Here is a 21574-nt window from a genome sequence, read left to right as displayed (position 1 = left end):
AGGCAGACTGCCCCTTCTCAGATCTCAACCTCCGTGTTGGGAGATCCCCTGCTCTCTTCAAAGCTGTCAGACAGAGTCGTTCGCGTTTCACAGGCTTCTACTCCTTTAGCAGAGCCCTGTCCCCAGAGGCGCAGTCTACAGAGACAGGCAGGTTTCCTTGAGCTGCTGTGAGCTCCACCCAGTTCCAGCTTCCCAGCGGCTTTAGTTACCTACTTAAGCCTCAGCGATGGCGGGCGCCCCTCCCCCAGCCTCGCTGCTGCCTTGCGGTTAGATTGCCGCAGACTGCTGTGTTAGCAAGGAGAGAGGCTCCGTGGGCGTGGGACCCTCCCGGCCAGGTGTGGGATACAATCTCCGGTGTGCCGGTGTTACAGCGCAGTATTGGGGTGGGAGTTACCCGATTTTCCAGGTGTTGTGTGTCTCAGTTCCCCTGGCTAGGAAAAGGGACTCCCTTCCCCCTCGCGCTTCCCAGGTGAGGCGATGCCTCGCCCTGCTTCAGCTCTCGCTGGTCGGGCTGCAGCAGCTGACCAGCACCGATTGTCCGGCACTCCCGAGTGAGATGACCCCAGTACCTCAGTTGAAAATGCAGAAATCGCCGGTCTTCTGTGTCGCTCGCGCTGGGAGATGGAGACTGAAGCTGTTCCTATTCGGCCATCTTGCTCCGCCCCCTGTAGATCCTTTTCAATGAAATATCTGCTCATATCTCTCTTGCCCATTTTGTAATTGCATTGTTTTTTACTACTGGGTAACATTACTCAATACTTATGAGAATTTTTACTTCTAGCCACTAGTCTTTTGTTGGGTACTTGGTATGTAAGTATTTTCTCCCAGTCTGAAGATTTGTCTTTTCATCTACTTATACAGTCTTTAACAGGGCAAAAGTTTTTGAAGGCGAATTTATCACTTTTTCCTTTTATGAATCATCCTTTTGGTGACACGTATGCCAATGCTCAGATACTGAAATTTTTGGGGTTTTTTTCTCCTCTAAAAGATAAATACTTCAATATTTTTACATTTAACTTCAGGATTCATTTTGTGTTAGTTTTTTTAAAGTGTGAGACTTAGGATGAAGTTCATTTATTTTGCCTATGGATTTCTAACTGCTAGAGTTCCATTTCTATCTTCTTCCATTTAACTATTTCTGAACCTTTGTTAAAAATTAGTTGTGCCTATTTGCATGCATGTTTCCAGGTTATTTATTCTGTTCCATTGATCTATGTGTCTATCCTTTTACTAGTATCACACAGTCCTGATGACTAGCTATGCAAAACTTGAAATCAATGGATGGATTCATCCCATTTTATTTTCCTTTTCTAAGTTGTGTCAGCTACATTAGTTCTTTTGCCTTTCCATATATATTTTATAATAATATTGTCTATATCTATAAAACATCATACTGGAAATTTGATATGAATTGTGTTAAACATTTATATCAATTTGTGAATAAGTGACATTTTACAAGATTGAATATTCCAAACAGTAGGCATAGTATGCCTCTCCATTTATTCAGATCTTCTTTTACTTCTTTCATCACTGTAACTAGTTTTGCAGTTTTCAGAGTATATGGCCTGTACATGCTGTTTTTAGATTCACACCTAAGTATTTCATTTTTTGTGTGCTTAAAAATGAAATATTTTGAGTTTTGGCATTCATGTTTTCATTGCTAAAATATAGAAATACGACTGATTTTTATGTCTACCTTGTATCCTGCAACCTTGCTGAACTCACTTATTAGTTCATTTTTTTGTTGTAAATCCCTTGAGATTTCCTACTGAGACAATTACATCATCCACAAATAGAACAGTTTTTATTTCTTCCTTTCTCAGTTGTATGCCTTTTATTTCTTTTTCTTTTTCTTTTTTTTTTTTTTTTGCTTTACTGCACTGGCTAGAACTTCCATCAATATGTTGATTAATGGTGAGAACAGACATTCCTGCTTTGTTCCTAATCTGAGGAACAAGGCCTTCAACCTTTTGCCCTTACGTATAACATTAGTTGTGGAGTTTTTTTTCGGTGTATGTTTACGTGGTCTTTAACAAGTTGAGGAAGTCCTCCTCAATTCCTATTTTTCGGAGAGTTTTTAAACATGGATGGGTGTTGAATTCTGTCAAATGGTTTTTCTGCATCAACTGCTATAATCACATGGTTTCTCTCCTTTATCCTACTAAATAGTGGAGTACACTGATTTGTTTCTGAATACAGAGCAAGCCTTGCATCCCTGGAATAAACCCCATTTGGCCATGACGTATACACTTTATACACATACATACATAATTTCACATATTGTTGAAATTCTATTTTCTGGTATTTTGTTGAGGATTTTTGCTTATATATTTATAAAGGCTATTGGTTTGTACTTTTCCTTTTTTTGTATTGTCTTTGGTTTTAGTGTCAGAGTAGTATCAGTTTCATAAAGTAAATAGGGAAGTGTTACGTCTATTTTCTGGAAAAGATGGTCTAGAATTGGTGTTCATCCTTTTTTTAAATGTCTGGTAGAATTCTCCAGTGAAACCGTTTGGACCTAGAGATTTCTTTTTTGGGAGTTTTAAAACTATGAATTCAATTTCCATTAAAGTTTATAGGGCTATGCAATTTTTTTCTTTTTTTGAGATGTAGTTTTGCTCTTGTTGCCCAGGCTGGAGTGCAACGGTGCATCTTGGCTCACCGCAACCTCTGTCTCCTGGGTTCAAGCAATTCTCCTGCCTCAGCCTCCTGAGTAGCTGGGATTATAGGCTCCTGCTACCATGCCCAGCTAATTTTTTGTATTTTCAGTAGAGACAGGGTTTCACCATGTTGGCCAGGGTCAAATTAACTTTTTCATACTGGCTGGGTGTGGCAATTTATGTTTTTGGATAAACTGGTCTATTTCATCTAAGTTGTCATATTTATGTGGGTAGAGCTATTCACAGCATTCCCTAATTACCTCTTTTATGTCTGGAGAATCTGTAGTGATAGCTTCTATTTTGTTACTGACATTGGTAACTTGTACGTTTTCTGTCAGTTTTGCTAGAGGTCTGTCAATTTTACTGAAGTTTTTAAAAAAATCCAGCTCTAAGTTTCACTGATTTTTGTTTTCAACTTCATTGATCTCTGCTCTTATCTTTAACATTTCCTCCCTTCAATTTATTTGGGGTTTTTCTTTTTTGGGGTTTATTTTGCTTTGGGTTCTTGAAGTAGGAGTTAAAATTATGTTCAGACTTTTTTTCTTTTTTATTACACTTTAGGTTCTGGGATACATGTGCAGAATGTGCAGATTTGTTACAAAGGTATATACGTGCCAGGGTGGTTTGCTGCACCCATCAATCTGTCATCCACATTACGTATTTCTCCTAATGCTATCCCTCCCCTAGCCCCCCAACTCCTCGACAGGCCCCAGTGTGTGATGTTACCCATCCTGTGTCCATGTGTTCTCATTATTCAACTCCCACTTATGAGTGAGAACATGTGGTGTTTGGTTTTCTATTTCTGTGTCAGTTTGCTGAGAATGATGGTTTCCAGCTTCATCTACATCCCTGCAAAGGACATGAACGGATCCCTTTTCATGGTTGCATAGTATTCCATGGTGTATATGTGCCACGTTTTCTTTATTCAGTCTACCATTGATGGGCATTTGAGTTGGTTCCAAGTCTTTGCTATTGTGAACAGTGCTGCAATAAACATACGTGTGCATGTAACTTTATAGAATGATTTATAATCCTTTGGGTATATACCCAGTAATGGGATTGCTGGGTCAAATGTATTTCTGATTTAGATCCTTGAGGAATTGCCACACTGTCTTCTACAATGGTTGAACTAAATCACCCTCCCACCAACAATGTAAAAGTGTTCCTATTTCTCCACATCCTCTACAGCATCTGTTGTTTCCTCACTTTTTATTCATTTTTTTTCAGACGGAGTCTTGCTTTGTCACCCAGGCTGGAATGCAGTGGTGTAATCTCAGCTCACTGCAAGCTCTGCCTCCCGGGTTCACACCATTCTCCTGCCTCAGCCTTCCGAGTAGCTGGGACTACAGGAGCCTGCCACCATGCCCAACTAATTTTTTGTATTTTTAGTAGAGATGGGGTTTCACCCTGTTAGCCAGGATGGTCTCAATCTCCTGACCTTGTGATCCGCCCACCTCAGCCTCCCAAAGTGCTGGGATTACAGGCATGAGCCACCGCACCTGGCCGTTTCCTCACTTTTTAATGACTGCCATTCTAACTGGCATGAGATGGGATCTCATTGTGGTTTTGATTTGCATTTCTCTCATGACCAGTAATGATGAGCGTTTTTCATGTTTGTTGGCCGCATAAATGTCTTTTGAGAAGTGTCTGTTCATATCCTTTGCCCACTTTTTGATGGGGTGTTTTTCTTGTAAATTTGTTTAAGTTCTTTGTAGATTCTTGATGTTAGCCCTTTGTCAGATGGATAGATTGCAAAATTTTTCTCCCATTCTGTAGGCTGCCTGTTCACTCTGATGATAGTTTCTTTTGGTGTGCAGAAGTTCAGTTTAATTAGATCCCATTTGTCAATTTTGGCTTTTGTTGCCATTGCTTTTGGTGTTTTAATCACGAAGTCTTTGCCCATACCTATATCCTGAATGGTATCGTCTAGGTTTTCTTCCAGGGTTTTTATGGTTTTAGGTCTTATGTTTAAGTCTTTAATCCATCTTGAGTTAGTTTTTGTATAAGGTATAAGAAAGAGACTTCTTTTCTATTGTGTGCATTTAACGGTATAAATTTCCCTCTTGTAACACCGTTTTAGCTGTTTTCCACAAATTGGTATGTTGTATTTTCATTTTCATTCAGTTCAATGTGTTTTTTGTAATTCAAGACTTGCTCACTGACACACAGAAGCATACTGTTTAGTTTCCAAGTATTTGTAGATTTTCCTATTTTCTGTTCTCATTTCTAGTTTAATTCCATTTTGTTTGGAGAATACATTCTGTATGATTTCAATACTTCAAAATCTATCGAGGTTCATTTTATGGCCCAGGACATGGTCTATATCTTGGTATATATTCTGTGGGCACCTAAGGGATGCTGGAGTCTCCAACCATAATTGTGAATTTCTCTATTTCTCCTCGCAGTCTATCAGTGTTTGCTTCACATATCTGGTACACGCACGTTTAGCATTGTTACATCTTTCTGGAGAACGGATTCTTTTATCATTATATAATGTACCACTCTGATAATTTTTTTTTTTTTGCTCTTAAGTTTACTTTATGTGATATTAATGTAGCTACCTATCATTTTATCTTCAACCTAACTGTACTGTTATATTTGAAGTGAGTTTCTTACAGATACCATATAGCTGAGTCATTGTTTTTAAAATTCTTTCTGCTAATCCCTTTTGATTTGTGTATTTTGACCACCAACATTTAGTTATTGATATATGAGGGCTTACATCTGCCATTTTACTTTTTTTCTATTTTCTTTCTCCTGCCTTCCTGTAGGCTAATCAAATCTCTTGGCATTCCTTTATTCCCATGGCTTATGATATTTCTGGAATACACTGATAATCACATCAGACAGTGGTTGTTTGTACTTCAAACATCAAACATAATTTGCAAGACTTGAAGAAAAAAGTCTATCGTATTTATCCATATTTTTATTTCTTATTTTTCTTCTTTTATGGTTTTCTAAGATTCTTTCTTCAATCATTCCACTTCTATTAGAAAACTTCCTTTAGCCATTCTTTTATGCAAATCTGCTACTAACAAAGTCTTGGTTTTTCCTTCTCTAAGAATGTCTTGATTGCACCTTCATTTCTAATTTTTTTTTCTTTCCTGGGTAAAGGATTCTGGGCTGACAGTTCTTTTCTTTCAGCTCTTGAAAAACACTGTGCTACATATGTTTATTATGGCACTATTCACAATAGCAAAGACTCGGAACCAACCCAAATGTTCATCAATGGTAGACTGGATTAAAAGGATGAGTTCATGTCCTTTGCAGAGACATGGATGAAGCTGGAAACTATAATTGTCAGCAAACTATCACAAGGATGTTCTCACTCATAGGTGGGAACTAAACAATGAGAGCACTTGGACACAGGGTGGGGAACATCACACACCCGGGCCCGTTGGGGGTCGGTGGGGGCTAGGCGAGGGATAGCATTAGGAGAAATACCTAATATAAATGATTAGTTGATGGGTGCAGCAAACCAACATGGCATACGTATTCCTATGTAACAAACCTGCACGTTGTGCACATGTACCCTAGAACTTAAAGTATAATAAAAACAAACAAACAAACAAACAAAAACCACTGTGCTATTTTCTCTGTCCTCCATGGTTTCTGATGATAAATCTGCTATCATTAGAACTGTTTTTCCCCTACAGGTAGGGTGCCATTTTTTTGCTGCTTTCAAGATTTTTTTTCTGTCTTTCACGTTCAGACATTTGACCATACAGATGTTTGTCATCACGTGGATTTGTTTGGGTTTAACCTCTTTGGGGCTGTTTTCAATCTGTAGGTTTATATACTTTTTGCCACATTTAAGAAGTTTTCAGCCATTACTTCTTTGAGTATTTTTCACAGCCATTCCTTTTTCCTCTCCTTCTAGGACTTATGATGCATCATATAACATCAGCTTTTGTTACAATCCTATAGGTCCCTGAGGCAGTGTTCATTTGTTTCTTCAATTTTCTCTCTGCAGTTTAGACTAAGTAGTTACTACTATGTTCTATTATCCAGTTCACTATTTCTTTCCTTTATCTCCATTCTGCTGTTGAGCCCATTCACTAAGTTTTTTTTCCAGTGTACAAAGAGCTTTGAAAGAGTTTTAAAATTTCAATTACGAATTGATGGGTGCTGACAAGTTGATGGGTGTAGCACACCAACATGGCACAAGTATACATATGTAACAAACCTGCACGTTATGCACATGTACCCTAGAACTTAAAGTATAATCATAAAATAAATAAATAAATTAATTAATTAACAAAAAAATTCAATTACTCTATTTTTTCAGTTTTAAAATTCCTATTTGGTTCGTTTTTTCCATTTTGCATTCCTTTTGCTCAAATTGTTTGTTTGCTAAGATTCTTTTGTTTCAAGCATGTTCCTTGTTTGTTGAGGCATTTTCATGATTGCTGCACTGAAATCTTTGTGAGATAATTCGAACATCACTGCCATTTCACTCTTGGCACCTATTATCTTTTTTTTTTCATTCAATTTAAGATCTTCCTGGTTCTAGGTATGATGAATGATTTTCTATTGCAACATGGGTATTTTAGATACTATTTTATGAGACTCTGTGTCTTATTTAAACCACTGCTTTAGTTGGCTTCCTCTGACTCCACTCCAACAAGCGAAATGGTGGTGGTAGGGTGCTACTTCATTACTGCCTAGGGATGGTGGAAGAAGAGCCACAGTTTTTTCTGTGATGTTTGGCTACAGAATGGTTACTTTCTAAGAGTGTTCTGACTTGTGAACACTGTTCTGACCTGCCTATTTCCTGGTTCTCTGGCTAGAAAACTTTCTTTTTCTGCGCCTGTTGACCTTTCTAGGTTGCCTGTTTCTCTAGCACCCAGTCTTGGGTATGTGGCAAAAAGAAAACTAAGGGAAATCATCACTATGTCATTCCTCTGGCACCAAGGTCTATAGCTGGTGTGTAGTAGGCTATGCCATCTAGGCTTATGTAAGTACACTCTATGATGCTCACATGACAATGAAATCACCCGGTGACATATTTCTCAGAATGTATCCCTGTTGTCAAGCAACACATGACTGTATAATACTTTACCTAAGAAAGAATTCTTCAGTGAAAATACCAATGCTGTAGAATTACTGTGGTCAATTTCTAGGTTCAAGGGTTAATCAGAAGAGCTCCAAGTATCATGCTTAATAAATATTTACTGACTGCTTACTATGTTGAAGGCACATGCTAGCTGTTTCCCAAGACCCTGACCTCTGTTATCCTTACAACAGTGATTCTTAAATCATTTGTTTTTCAGAACTACTTTCTGTAGTTGCTCTTATAAGCTGTTCTTATCCAGAAATCAGGAACTAAGCATTACTTTGGATAAACTACGACTTTTCTTAGCTTCATTACCTCTTTTTATAAAATAAGAGTAATACATTTACCTTAGAAAGGATCAACTATGTAATCATCTATTTATAATATGTATAAACACACTACCTCCAAACACATACAGCATAAAAGAATACACTGTGTTCAGAAAAGTTCCAGTAGTCCAGGTTGATCAATGGAAATAATTGAAATAATACAAATTTCATCAATAGATGAAACAATTCTCATGCTTTGTAAAATATTACACAGCAATACTATAATACTTTAAGCAGAAGTGGTGATGTGATAATATATTGACAGTTAAAAAAATAAGCAGAAGTGGATATAAATAGCTACAAATGTTCTGGTGTCTTGAAACATTTCCAAATTTCATTAGTGTGTTCTTTATTTCCCTCCCATGCAACACAAAAAAGATTTCCCTACCATGCAACCCAAAGAACTCCAATATCTTGTATCTTTGAGTACAGTGGGTTCCCAGAGAAGAAGCCATTTTGCTCAACATAATCTGAAAGAACAGAACTACACTATCCTCCTCCATTGGCCAGACTGACTTTATATGAATGTGATTAAAATATAACTCTCAGAAATTATAGGAAATTGTTTAGAAAAAGTGAGGGAGGGAAAATACGTACAAAGATGTAAGAAAGCATTCAGGTTTTAAGAGAAGGCTCAATATGATTTAAGAGTCTGACAGAAGGTAAATGTTACAAGGCATATCAAAGGGAAGAAATTTTCCTACTTTATGATGTTCCAAGGCCATCCTACTAAAAACTTAAATAATAAAATCAAGATATGTAAAACATTTCTATTAAGTATAAAGATGAACATTTTAAAGGGCCTCTTATTTACCTCTTCTACATTGGAAGCAGTCTTAGCAGACGTTTCCATGAAGATAAGTCCATGTTCTCGTGCAAAAGCTTCACCTTCTTCTTTTTTTACTTCTCTTCTAGATTCTAAATCACTAAATATGGGAAAGAAAGGGTCACATTATTAATCAACATGGTACAAATAGAAGCATCTGTGGAAAGTGTACCATGGAATTCAAAGTTGTGATGACCATTCTTTTAATTAATTTTTAACATACTAACTGTATTATTCAGGGTATTGTAAGGGTTAGTATTTAGAACACACTGTCTAGTTTCCAAGAACAATCCAACAGAAGAAAGAGTCTGTGTTAGAGTTCTAGAATGTTAGAACTAGCTGTGACTTAAGGGAGCCTCTAGTCTAATACCTTATATCTTTGAGTACAGTGCATTCCCAGAGAAGAAAGCCATTTTGCTCAACATAATTTGAAAGAGCAGGACTATACTATCCTCCTCCATTGGTCAGACTGACTGAGTTTCTATGAATGTGATTAAAATATAACTCTCAGAAACTATAGGAAATTGTTTAGTAAAATCCAAAGTACTAAAGATACATTACATCATTGATCCCAGTTTGTTTAATTCCCAGTTTCTTCTTAAAGCAAAATTGATACAGACAGAGAGAGAGAAGGAGGGAGGGAGGAAGACTAGAGAGAGAGAGAGAGAAGGAGAAAGGGTAGGAGGGAGAAAGTATAAGCTAGAAATTTCCGATGAAAGCAGGGTATTCATTTTTATCATACTAGAATTGTATCAGTGAGGTGGGGGGGGGGAAGTAGCAGTCGCTTTTAAAGAGTGTTTTATTTTAAAAGTTAAAAACCTTTACTATTTCTTTTTACATATTATTTACCATTACATGTTTATACATGAAAAAAGATGTATGATAATATCCACATACTTCCAGCTAGTCTTGACATATAATTTGCCAGATTTCAGGTTTCTTTCTCTTTAAGAAATAAAATCAGCAGAATCATCACTGTGTGTCTCTGATCCCACTCTCCTCCCTCTTACCCTAAAGGTAACCATTACCTGAATTTGGTGTTTTCATTCTCATGCATGTTTTTGCATTTATACTCATGTTTATAACCATAAATGGTATTTCTTTTTCATGTCTTTAAAAATTCAGATGTAGCTACTGTTTTACAACTTGTTAACTTTGGTCAACATTATGTTTTTCAAATTTATCCATATAACACATGCAGATCTAGTTTATTTTTTAACTGGTGTATTATAGTCTACTGAATGAATGCAATACAACTTAAATTCTCTACGAGACAAAGTTATTTAAAATTTTTCATTATTACAAACAATGTTACAATAAGCATTTTATATGTATATATTTTTGTGTATACATGTGCCAAGGCTTTTCCAGGGCAGTTTTTAAAAATTTTTTCAGAGACAAAGTCTCACTATGTGGCTCAGGCTGGTCTTGAACTCCTGGACTCAAGTGGATCCTCCCACTTTGGCCTTCCCAACTGCTAGGATTACAGGACTGAGCCACTGCGCTAAGCCTGGGTAGGATTTTTCAAACCGTGTCATGACTCAATGAATTGTAAAAATCACTCAGTAGGAAATAATCAGAATTTTTTTTAAAAAAGGAACAATAGGCCGGGTGCAGTGGCTCACGCCTGTAATCCCAGTACTTTGGGAGGCCGAGGCGGGAGAGTCACCTCAGGTGAGGAGTTCAAGACCAGTTTGGCCAACATGGTGAAACTCCTTCTCTACAAAATACAAAAATTAGCTGGGTATGAGGGCGGGTGCCTGTAATCCCAGCTACTCAGGAGGATGAGGAGGAAGAATTGCTTGAACCTGGGAGGCGGAGGCTGAAATGAGCAGAGATCATGCCACTGCATGTACTGTTTCATGGAACTTATGTATAAAGGTATAATTTATGAATATTTTATGTGTAGGTGTATACACAATTTATTTACTAGGTCATGATGTAAAATATATTTCTTTCCATAGGTCAAGTCAAAAACTCAAAAGCCATAGTACTTGATTATATACTTAGTGCAAAGTTTTAAAAATACCTCAGTTTTCCAGGCATTACATCATATTGTTGTCTTAGTTCACTCCCGCTGAATTCCACTTAAGTTGCTTAGGTTACTTAAGCATCTTTCTTTTAATTTATGCTCCCTTTTTGTTTAGGGTTTGCATTGTAATCCTTATACTTATTAAAAAACTTTCATCTTTTAAACGTCTGCTTCCTATTTCTTATGTAACTAATTTATTAATACAATGCCATAGTAAGAAAAATCTGTGTCATCTGTCGCTCTGACTAGGTCACTGCCCTTCACTGGTTCCCTACTGCTTAATGCCTCTAATTCAAAAATTGCTTATTCCCTGTTCTGATGTGTACCCAAAATTCAGTTCATCTAAAAATAATAATCTCATTTATTTCTGTTATTTGTTGTTCATTATACTCCTGATTTTAAAGGTCACCCACCTACAATCATCAGAAACATCTCTTGTTTACATACTATGCTTTGTTTATGTCTTCTCACAATTGAACTATCAGCTCCTAGTGGTCGGCAACCAAATTTAAGCCACCAGTAAGCTGTCACTCATCACGTTTCAGACACAAAGAAAAAATCGGTAAAATAAAAGGATTAAAAATTCTCTTTATTCTCCAAGTATTTTTCTCTTATTATTTCATACCTTGAATGGCAGAATAACTATTTCCATCACAGAAAGACTAAAGCTTCCCTCCAATAGCTTCATAACCTTAAAAAGATTTAGTGAGATGATTTAAATGTGGAAAAGAATACCCAGGAAAGACCTTCAGAGAATATAATGGTTTGTTCTCTACACAAACAAGCAATGTTTATCTTTTTATAATGTATCACTTAAGTAAATATTTTCTCTTAATAGCAAATCTCAATTTCTATTAAAACAACACTCTAAAATCTATACAGTGTAATGATGTTTTACATTATAGTTTTATAGCTTTTTTGAGGTCTAATAGACATAAAAGTTGTACTTAAAAGCAAAATTTGTTTAGTTTTAAGATATGTATGCCTGTGAAGCCATCCGTCTGCCAAAAGTTTCCTCAGACTCCATTGTAACCCATCCCTTCTTGCCACTGCACCCTAGGCAGCTGATGATCTGCTTTCTGCCACTACAGATTAGTCCGCATTTACTAGGATTTTTATATAAACGTAATCACATGATATTTTTGATCTGAGTTTTTTACTCTGTAATTATTTTGAGAATCATCCATTTTGCTGCATGTATCAATAGTTCATTCCTCTTTATAGCTGAGCCGTAGTCTGTGGTAAGGCTATATCACTGTTTTTCCATTCATCTGTTAATTGATATTTGAGTTGTTTCCAGTTTGGGGCTATTACAAATAAAGCTGGTATGAATATTTGTACATAATTCTGTGGACATACGAAGACATATTTACGTTGTGTAAACATCTGGGAGTAAAATGGCTAGGAAATATAGACGTGTGTTTAATTTCTTTTTTTGAGACAGGTTCTTGCTCTGTGGCCTAGCCAGGAATACAGTGGCGTGATCATGGTTCACTGCAGCCTCGACCTCTCAGGCTTAAGTGATCCTACCACCTCAGCCTCTGGAGTAGTAGCAGAGACTGTAAGTATGCACCACCATGTTCAGCTACTTATTTTAAAAATTTATTATTTTTGTATAGACGAAGTCTCCCTACATTGCCCAGCCTGGTCTCAAACTACTAGGCTCAAGTGATCCTCCTGCCTCGGCCTGCTAATTTCTAAAGAAACTACCAAATTGTTTTCCAAAGTGATTGTATCATTTTACGTTCCCATCAATAGTGTATCTTCTGTAGTGAACTGCTGGTTCAAATCTTTTGTTCATTTTTAAAAACTGGATGTCTTATTAATGAATTATAAGCATTTTTCATATATTCTAGATATAAATCCTTTGTCAATTATGTTTCACAAATATTTCCTCCCAGTCTGTAGCTTGCCTCTTCATTTTTGTAACTGTTTTTCTTCAAATTTATTTATTTAAATTGATAGATAAAATTGCATATATTTATCATGCAGAACATATTGTTTTGAAGTATATATACACTGTGGAATGGCCAAATCTAGCTAATTTGCATTATCTCACAGTTATTTTTTGTGGTGAAAACACTTAACATCCACTCAGCATTTTTCCACAATGCACTATATTACCATTAACCATGTCACGATGTTGTATAATAATGTAACTGTCTTTTGAAGAACAAAGTTTTAAATTCAGTTAAAGAGCAATTTATTGATTTTTTTCTGTTTATAGTTCATGCTTTTTTCTGTCCCATTTAAGAAATGTTTGCCAAAATAGGGTCACTAAAATTTGTTTCCTTTAGAAATTTTAAGTAGTTTTAGCTCTTACACTTAGGTCTATGATCCACTTCCAGTTAATTTTTGTATATGGTATAATGTAAGGGTTGAGGTTCATATTTTTACATATGACTATTAACTGATTCAGCATCATTTGATGAAAAGATTACCCCTTCTTCAATTAAGTTAGCATCTCTGTCAAAAAATTAATATATCATATATATCATTAATATATCATGAATCTACTTCTGGAACTTCTTATTCAGCTCTACTGATCTATGTCTGCTTATGCCAAACAATATTAAATTGAGTATAGTATAATAAATCTTAAAATCTGTAGAATAGTAAATTCTCTTCAATATTGTGCCTCTTTGTCAAAGCTGATTTGGCTATTCGGTGGACTTTGCATTTTCATAGAACTTTAGTCAGCTTGTCACTATCTACACTCCGAAAAAAAGTCTGCCAACATTTGATAGTTTGATTAGGGTTACAATGAAACTTTTTTTTTCCCTTGGAGACAGAGTCTCGCTTTTTTGCCCAGGCTGGAGTACAGCTGGCTCAATCATAGCTCACTGCAACCTTGAGCTCCTGGATTCAAGCAATCCTCTCACTCTGTTTTCTAAGTAGAGCTAAAGGTGTGTACCAGCAAGCCTAGCTAGTTTTTTTTTTTTTTTTTAATTATTATTTTATTTTTTGTAGAGACAAGATCTTGCTACATTCCCAGGTTGGTCTTGAACTCCTTGCCTCATGTGATCCTCCTGCCTTGGCCTCTCAAAAGTGCTGGGATTACAGATGTGAGCCACTGTACCTGGCCTTCAATGAATTTTTACATAAATTTGAGAAGACATCTTATATTTAGTCTTACAATCCATGAACATGGTTATATCTCTTTATTTATTTAGTCTATTTACAATATTCTCTTTATCTTTTTTATCTATAGTGATGTCAACCTTTCTTCCCTGATATTGCTAATATTTGTCTTTTTACCTGATCAGTATCTACTTTATTTTATCTTCTGAAGAACTAGCTTTTGGTTTCATTGGCTTTCTCTTTCTCTTTTTTTTTTCATGGGCAGGAGGCTTTCCTTGAGTTTGATTTGCTCTTACTCCACTTTCTTAAGGCAAAAAAATTATGCTATTTTCTTTGTTTTTTTTTTTTTGAGACAAGGTCTTGCTCAGTTGCCCAGGCTGGAGTACAGTGGCATGAACGGAGTTCACTGCAGCCTCAACTGGGCTCAAGTGATTCTCCCACCTCAGCCTCCCAAGCAGCTGGAACCACAGGAATGCACCATCATGTCTGGCTAAATTTTATAATTTTTTGTAGAGATGGAGTCTCCCTGCGTTGCCCAGGCTGATCTTGAACTCCTGGGATCAAGCAATCCTCCACCTGGGCCTCCCAAACTGTTGGGATCACAGATGTGAGCCACTGTACCTGGCCCTAGGCTGTTCATTTAAAAATTTTCTTAATAGTACTATTTTAATTGCATCTCACACATTTTCAAAGATTGCAGAGAGAGAAGTTAACTTGTGGGAATAAATGCAAATAATTCCTGTTCATGGAAACACAGACTGTGTCCTGTGGAATAAAATTAATACCCTGTTAATATTGTTCAGTTTTGCATTCATCTTGTAAACGCATTTCAGTATTCCTTATTTGATTATAAATGTGTGGTACTTTGAGTTCCCTTCTGAACTGGTTGAAATATCTTACCAGTTTCCTTATCTTGTTAATTAATGAGATAAAAGTTTTGAGATGTCCTCATTATCACATAAGTCATGATTTTGCCTATCTAATATTAATATAACCCTAAAGAAGGAATGGGCTGGGTGTGGTGGCTTATACCTGTAATCCCACTACTTTTGGAGGCCCAGGTGGGAGAATCACTTGAGGTTAGGAGACCAGCTTGGGCAACAAAGTGAGACCCTTTCTTTACAAGAAATAAAAAGACTAACTGGGGGTGGTCATGCATACCTATAGTCTCAGCTACTTGGGAGGCCGAGGCAGGATTCCCTTGAGCCCAGGAGGCCGAGCTGCAGTAAGCTATGATCACACCACTGCACTCTAGCCTGGGTAATAGAGACCCTGTCTCAAACAAAAGAAACAAAACAAAATAAAACAAAAAGAATGGTGCCTAGCATTTTGAAAATACTAATATTTTCTTACCACTGTAAGTTTCTACAAAAATTAGTGAAAACTTTCCCACACTCTTGGAAGTTTATGGAAACTGGTCAAGCAAGAAGGTTTTCTCATATTTTAAATGGACAGCACAAAGATGTTCAATCCATCTCCCCAAATAAATCAGTAGGTTTTAATTTTACATCAGGAATCTGATAAAACTCCTTCAGATTACTTTTTAAAGTACTTCTTTACACAAAAACTATTTCAAATGATAACAGTAATAATTTCCAAGAAAGTTTATTATCATCATTTTAAAAATCAAAAGAAACTCCTTAGAATTTCTGAAATTTTATAACTTAAGAGGCTGGTAACTCACAGTTGAACATATGTTAAGGAAAGCAGTCAAATAAACAGTACAGTCTTCATCACTAATGCAATGTAAACTCTAAGTTAGCCTTTTTACCTTTTATTTCCAATAAGCATAATGACCATGTTGGAATTGGAATGCTGGCGGGCATCTTCTAACCAGGTTGTCAAGTGGTTGAATGTATCTCTCCTAAACATAAATAATAATTTAATTACCATGTTCAAAGCATTTCCCTCAGTATACAATGAACAATATACATATTATTAAAGAGAACCATTTTTAGCCACATCCACTTACGTAACGAGAAGTAGTTTTAAGCACCATATCTGGGTTTAGAGTTCACTGATTACACTTCAGTTTATAAATTCAATGTAATCGCACTTTAGAAAATTCCAATGAATAAATAATACCAATTTGAAGGTGCTAATTCAAATAAAAACAATTCAGGTGCAGGTTTCTGTAGTAAATTTAAATTGGACTCAAGACGCAGTTTTAAAGGTGAGTAGCCAGGGCAGAAAGGCTAAGCTATTCTTTCATCACTGTTAACCACATTTATTTAGAAAAACTCTCTGTATTGACTACTGAATTGCAAAGTTTTCAAGTTCTCACCGTGTAATATCGTAAACTAGTAAAGCTCCTGCTGCACCTCTGTAATACGACCTTGTGATGGAACGAAAGGATTCTTGCCCTGCCTGTGATGAAAGAAAAGGTTGGAGAGTTTCCTTTAATACAATGTCCTCTATATTTTCATATTATTCATATACAGAATACAGGCAGGTAGGGAAGGAGTGCATAAAGGGAGAGAAGAAAACTTAACTTCATCAGTCTTAGGAAAAAGTTACAAAATACCACTATTGCTCAAGATTGCTCAAGTCAACCAGACGCACATGTAGTGCACACATAGTCGCTCCTGCAACCTCCCCACCCTGCAAGACCTCTAAACCCTTTTTGGCAATCCCTGACAACCCAATTTACTGAATGGCTTCACAATACATGAATCATTATTAAAGGACAGAATGGACTCCTAGCAACTAAGCTCTGAAGACAAATTTGAAAGGAAGCAAATAACCCAGAGCCTCACATTTGAATTCAATAACCCACTCCCTGGGGCAGCTGTTGACACTAGAATAAATAAAGCCCATTGTAAATAAATGATGAATGACATCTTTACGCCCACCATCTGCTGGTGTAAAGGTTGTTGGAAGGCCAAGGATGCAGATTTTATCAGTTATATCATAAACTGCAGTGAGCTTTCAACAGTCATCAAATGGAATTCTTTGAGCAATCATTTTATTATGAAAAAGAAAATGGTTCTGAATTTAATTTATATAAGTTTTCTCTCCACACTTAATCAATTTTCTCTGTATTTGATATATAACGCTTGTCAAAAGGCAACAGGATGTAAAAGTCGTCTTTATATCCACTTGTGAAACAGACACAAGAGATTATGCAAAGCTAGGTGATTTCTCTTTTACTTGTGGTACTAATTTCTGTTTTTTTAAGAATTGCTGGGGAGGAATGTGACTGTTGTCTCTGAGTTTAAAACGGAGACAGCTCTTATAAGAAGTTATTTTTCATTTTTAATCCCTTCTTTTTCTACTTTTGCAAAAATGTAAGCATTTTAATTAAGTAAACGTAAAATCAATTTTAATGATTTTTATATTCAAAATCCCCCAACTTGAAAAATATTGACATTTACACATTCTGAGTTCTCATCTTGCAATGGAAATATTTAGCCCTTCCCACCCTCAGAATGCGCATGGACGGCTCCTGTTCTGCCATGTTTAACACTCAACACTCTACAATACCTTGCTCTTCTTGGCCCTTCTTCTATACTCCCTCCCTCCCCGACCCCCTGCATGTGGCTAAGTGTGTGCTAGGCACTGGGTCTGGCATATAGCAGGCATTCAGAGAAAGCCTGTTGAGTGAAAAAATGGAAATGGTGGCTCATGCATGTAATCCCAGCACTTTGGGAGGCCATGGCTGGTGGATTGCTTGAGCCTGGGAGTTTAACCCATTTATGCCTAGTGTTCCATTATTGGAATGCTAAGCCTGTGGGAGTTATTTACATCCTACTGCTCAAGGCCACTGACAAGGTCTGATTTTTCACAAAAAAAATTTGCAATCTCCTGCATAAATGGGTTAAGACCAGCCTGGGTAACATGGCAAAACCCTGTCTCTACTAAAAATACAAAAATTAGCCCAGTGTGGTGGCACGCCAAGCTACTTGGGAGGCTGAGGGAGGAGGATCTTCTGAGACCAGGTGAGGAGGTTGCAGTGAGATGTAACTGCACCACTGTACTCCAGCCTTGCTAACAGAGCAACACCTGGTCTCCAAAAACAAAAACAAAAAACCAACAAAAAAGTGAAAGAAGAAATCCTAATGTCTTAGTTATACGCATAAAATAATCAGTACTCCATCCCATGTAGCTGAGTGGACATCTGTAAATCCTAACGTGCTAAGATTCAATGCAAATAACTTCTCCCATGTGGAAACTAACAATTAGACCCTCTCTTGGGTAGGCAATTTTGGCAGTTAGAATAATATCATGCTAACTTAGATAGTGAGAGAGCCATCACATAAAAGGGCTTTATAAAAATAGCCAAATCATCTCACATAGCGTAGGTCAAACTGAAGACAGCTGGGTATAGTGGCTCACGTCACTTTGGGAGGCTGAGGCAGGAGTACTGCTTGAGGCCAGGAGTTCAAAACCAGCCTGGCTAACATGGCAAGTCCCCATCTCTACAGAAAAATTTTCAAAATTAGCTGGGTGTTGTGGCTCACACATGCAGTCCCAGCCACTTGGGAGGCTGAAGCAGGAGGATCACTTGAGCCTAGGAGTTCGCGGCTACAGTGAGCTATAATCACACCACTGCACTCTAGCCTGGGCAAAAGATGAGACCCTGTCTCTTAAAAAAAAAAAAAAAAAAGAAAAGAAAAACAACAACAATAACAAACCCAAAAAACGAGAAGATACCTTGTTTTTATTTTAAATTCATTGTTTTTTAAAATTTATTTTTTATTTTTATTTTTTTATAGAGATCAGGTTTTACCATGTTGCCCAGGGTGGTCTCAAACTACTGGACTTCAAGCAATCAACCTGCCTTGGTCTCCTAAAAGTGCTGGGGTTACAGGTGTGAGCCACTGTTCCAGGCCAAATTCACTGTTCTGAAGGCACACTGGCAGGAAATATCTTCTTTCACTGCTTAGCACAGGAAAACTAAGGACTAGATCTTTAGGGATTCATTTCACTGTAAATCCTATGTATCAAGAAAGGATTCTGTGTTAGGTACAGTAGTTCCCCCTTATTTGAGGTTTTGCTTTGTGAGTTATTGGTGGTCAACTGCAGTCTGAAAATATTAAATGGAAAAGTCCAGAAATAATAATTCCTAAGTTTTAAATTGTACACTCTTCTGAGTAGTGTGATAAAAGTCTCCCACTGTCCTGCTGCTCCATGCTGCTGGGGATGTGAATCATCCCTTTGTCCAGTCTATCTTCACTGTATACACTACACTACCTGCCTGGTAGTCACTTAGTACAGGCTGAGCACTCCTCATCCGAAATGCTTTGAACCAGAAGTGTTTCCGATTTTAGAATATTTGCATTATACTTATCAGTTGAGCATCCCTAATCTGAAAACTAAAATCCAAAATGCACCAAAAAGCATCTCCTCTGAGGGTCATGTGAAAGCTCAAAAAGTTTGGGATTTTCAAATTAGGGTGCTTAAACTGCAGCTGTCTCTGTTACGGGATTGAAAAACTAGTATATATAGAGTTCAGCACTATCTGCAATTTCAGGCATCTTCTGGGGGTGTTAGCATCTATTCTTCATGGATAAGGAGGAATTACTGTAATACAAAAAAGATACATATTTTGTTAGTTCAAAATAAAAATCAGGTTTACAGCTCTAATATTGCCCATGGCTGATCATTAAGCAAAGGTAAAGTCCTTTAAAACAATCTCTCCAGGAACATTCTGTGGGATGAATTAAAATGAACACATTGCTAGTAAAGCACTACTATAAGATCTAAAATTTCCAGTTCAGAGCCTAGATAAAAGAGTAAAAGACAAAATAAATTTAGGAAAAGGAGAAAGGCAAACTTTCATAACCATTCTCATTCCTTCTGAACAAAGAACAAAACATGTTCCAATATGGAAATAACTTACACAATACATTTGAATCTACACTTCTGTCCATTACAAAATCAAACAAAAACTTGAACAAATAAAAAAACACAATTTCCACTGAAGACTATGACTGTAGCTATGCATCTTAAGATCTATGATTATTTTATAATAAATAAAGATGAGTATTCAGAATAGTTTACAAATTCTTGAGAACTTACTTATCTGAAAACTATCACAACTCTGGCCTATTCTCTTACGGCTTCTCTAACTATAAACAAACTGTTATAAAACAACTAACTGAATAAAGTTAGCCCAAAGGTTAACAACCTTGACGTATTAAAGCAAAGTAATCTGATTTTTAAAAAGTACCTTAGGCCGGGCATGGTGGCTCACGCCTGTAATCCCAGCACTTTGGGAGGCCGAGACGGGCAGATCACAAGGTCAGGAGTTTGAGACCAGCCTGACCAACTGGTGAACACCTATCTCTACTAAAAAATACAAAAATTAGCTAGGCGTGGTGGTGCACACCTATAATCCTAGCTACTCCTACTCAGGAGGCTGGGGCAGGAGAATCACTTGAAGCCAGGAGGCGGAGATTGCAGTGAGCTGAGATCATGCCATTGCACTCCAGCCTAGGCAACAGAGCGACGCTGCGTCTTGGCGAAAAAAAAAAAAAAAAAGTACTTGAACATATAACTATCCAAACTCGCACTGACCTACGTTGTTTTAAGTGAAACAAAATGGTTAACTTAGGGCTGGGCGTGGTGGCTCATGCCTGTAATCCCAGCACTTTGGGAGGCCGGCAGGCAGATCACGAGGTCAAGAGATTGAGACCATCCTGGCTAACACGGTGAAACCCCGTCTCTGTGAGCCGAGATTGCGCCACTGCACTCCAGCCTGGGTGAGAGAGCAAGACTCTGTCTCAAAAAAAAAAAAAAAAAAAGTTAACTTAGGAATTGTGAATGTTGTGTTTGACCCTCTTTACTGTATCACTATAAACTGTTGGTTAAAAGGGATTTTTGGAAGCTTGAAACCAAACAGGATACAAAATTCTTTGTATGTAATAGTAAGATTCCTGAGAGTAGCTTAGAGTGTAAAGAAAAACACATTTCATCAAACAGGAATGATGCCTAAGTGAACAGCACCACAAAACAAACTTAGGGTGCAGTGGCCAGAGCGGACAGTAAGTTCTCTTGGCTCACAACATAACTGTTAGATTTATTTTAAAATCCGCAAGATTAGCTGGGTGTGGTGGCTCATGCCTATAATCCCAGCACTTTGGGAGGCCACGGCGGATGGATCACCTGAGGTCAGGAGCTTGAGACCAGCCTGGCCAACATGGTGAAACCCCGTCTCTACAAAAAATACAAAATTAGCCAGGCGTGGTGGCATGTGCCTGTAATCCCAGCTATTCTGGAGGCTGAGGCAGGAGAATCACTTCAACCCAGGAGGCGGAGACTGCAGTGAGCTGAGATTATGCCACGGCACTCTAGCCTGGGCGACAGAGCTGGATTCTGTCTCCAAAACAAAACAAAAAACAATTCACAAAATACTCAGAGATACAAAAAAGTAAAGCAGAACAAGTCTGCCTAAGAGATAAAGAACATGCTCATTTTTAGTGATGCTTAATATTACATCAGAGTCATGGAACATCTGTGCAAAAGAAGTCTTACACCTTCATCTTTCATGTGAGGATTGCCAAATCAAAATTGATCATTTGCATCATAATTTTAAAACTTATTTCTAACTGCCAGATAAAGAATCCCCCAAATTGGCTTTCCCATGCA

The 21574-nt window shown here is 37.2% G+C and overlaps 1 protein-coding gene across 1 annotated transcript in view; it reads right to left on the bottom strand.

Annotated features, from left to right (window-relative positions):
- Positions 1-21574, bottom strand: part of RAB2A (RAB2A, member RAS oncogene family) — a 109090-nt gene that overhangs the window by 28378 nt on the left and 59138 nt on the right. The window contains exons 4-6 of the mRNA XM_023222361.3: positions 16269-16351; positions 15756-15848; positions 8860-8971 (exon numbers count right to left, since the gene is read on the bottom strand). Coding sequence (XP_023078129.1) covers positions 8860-8971; positions 15756-15848; positions 16269-16351 — 288 coding nt within the window. The remainder of the gene's footprint in view (positions 1-8859; positions 8972-15755; positions 15849-16268; positions 16352-21574) is intronic.

Source organism: Piliocolobus tephrosceles, chromosome 7 (assembly GCF_002776525.5).
Source record: "Piliocolobus tephrosceles isolate RC106 chromosome 7, ASM277652v3, whole genome shotgun sequence".
Classification (NCBI taxonomy): domain Eukaryota; kingdom Metazoa; phylum Chordata; class Mammalia; order Primates; family Cercopithecidae; genus Piliocolobus; species Piliocolobus tephrosceles.
Note: the sequence above shows the minus strand (reverse complement) of the source record. Positions and strands in the feature narration are given on the sequence as shown.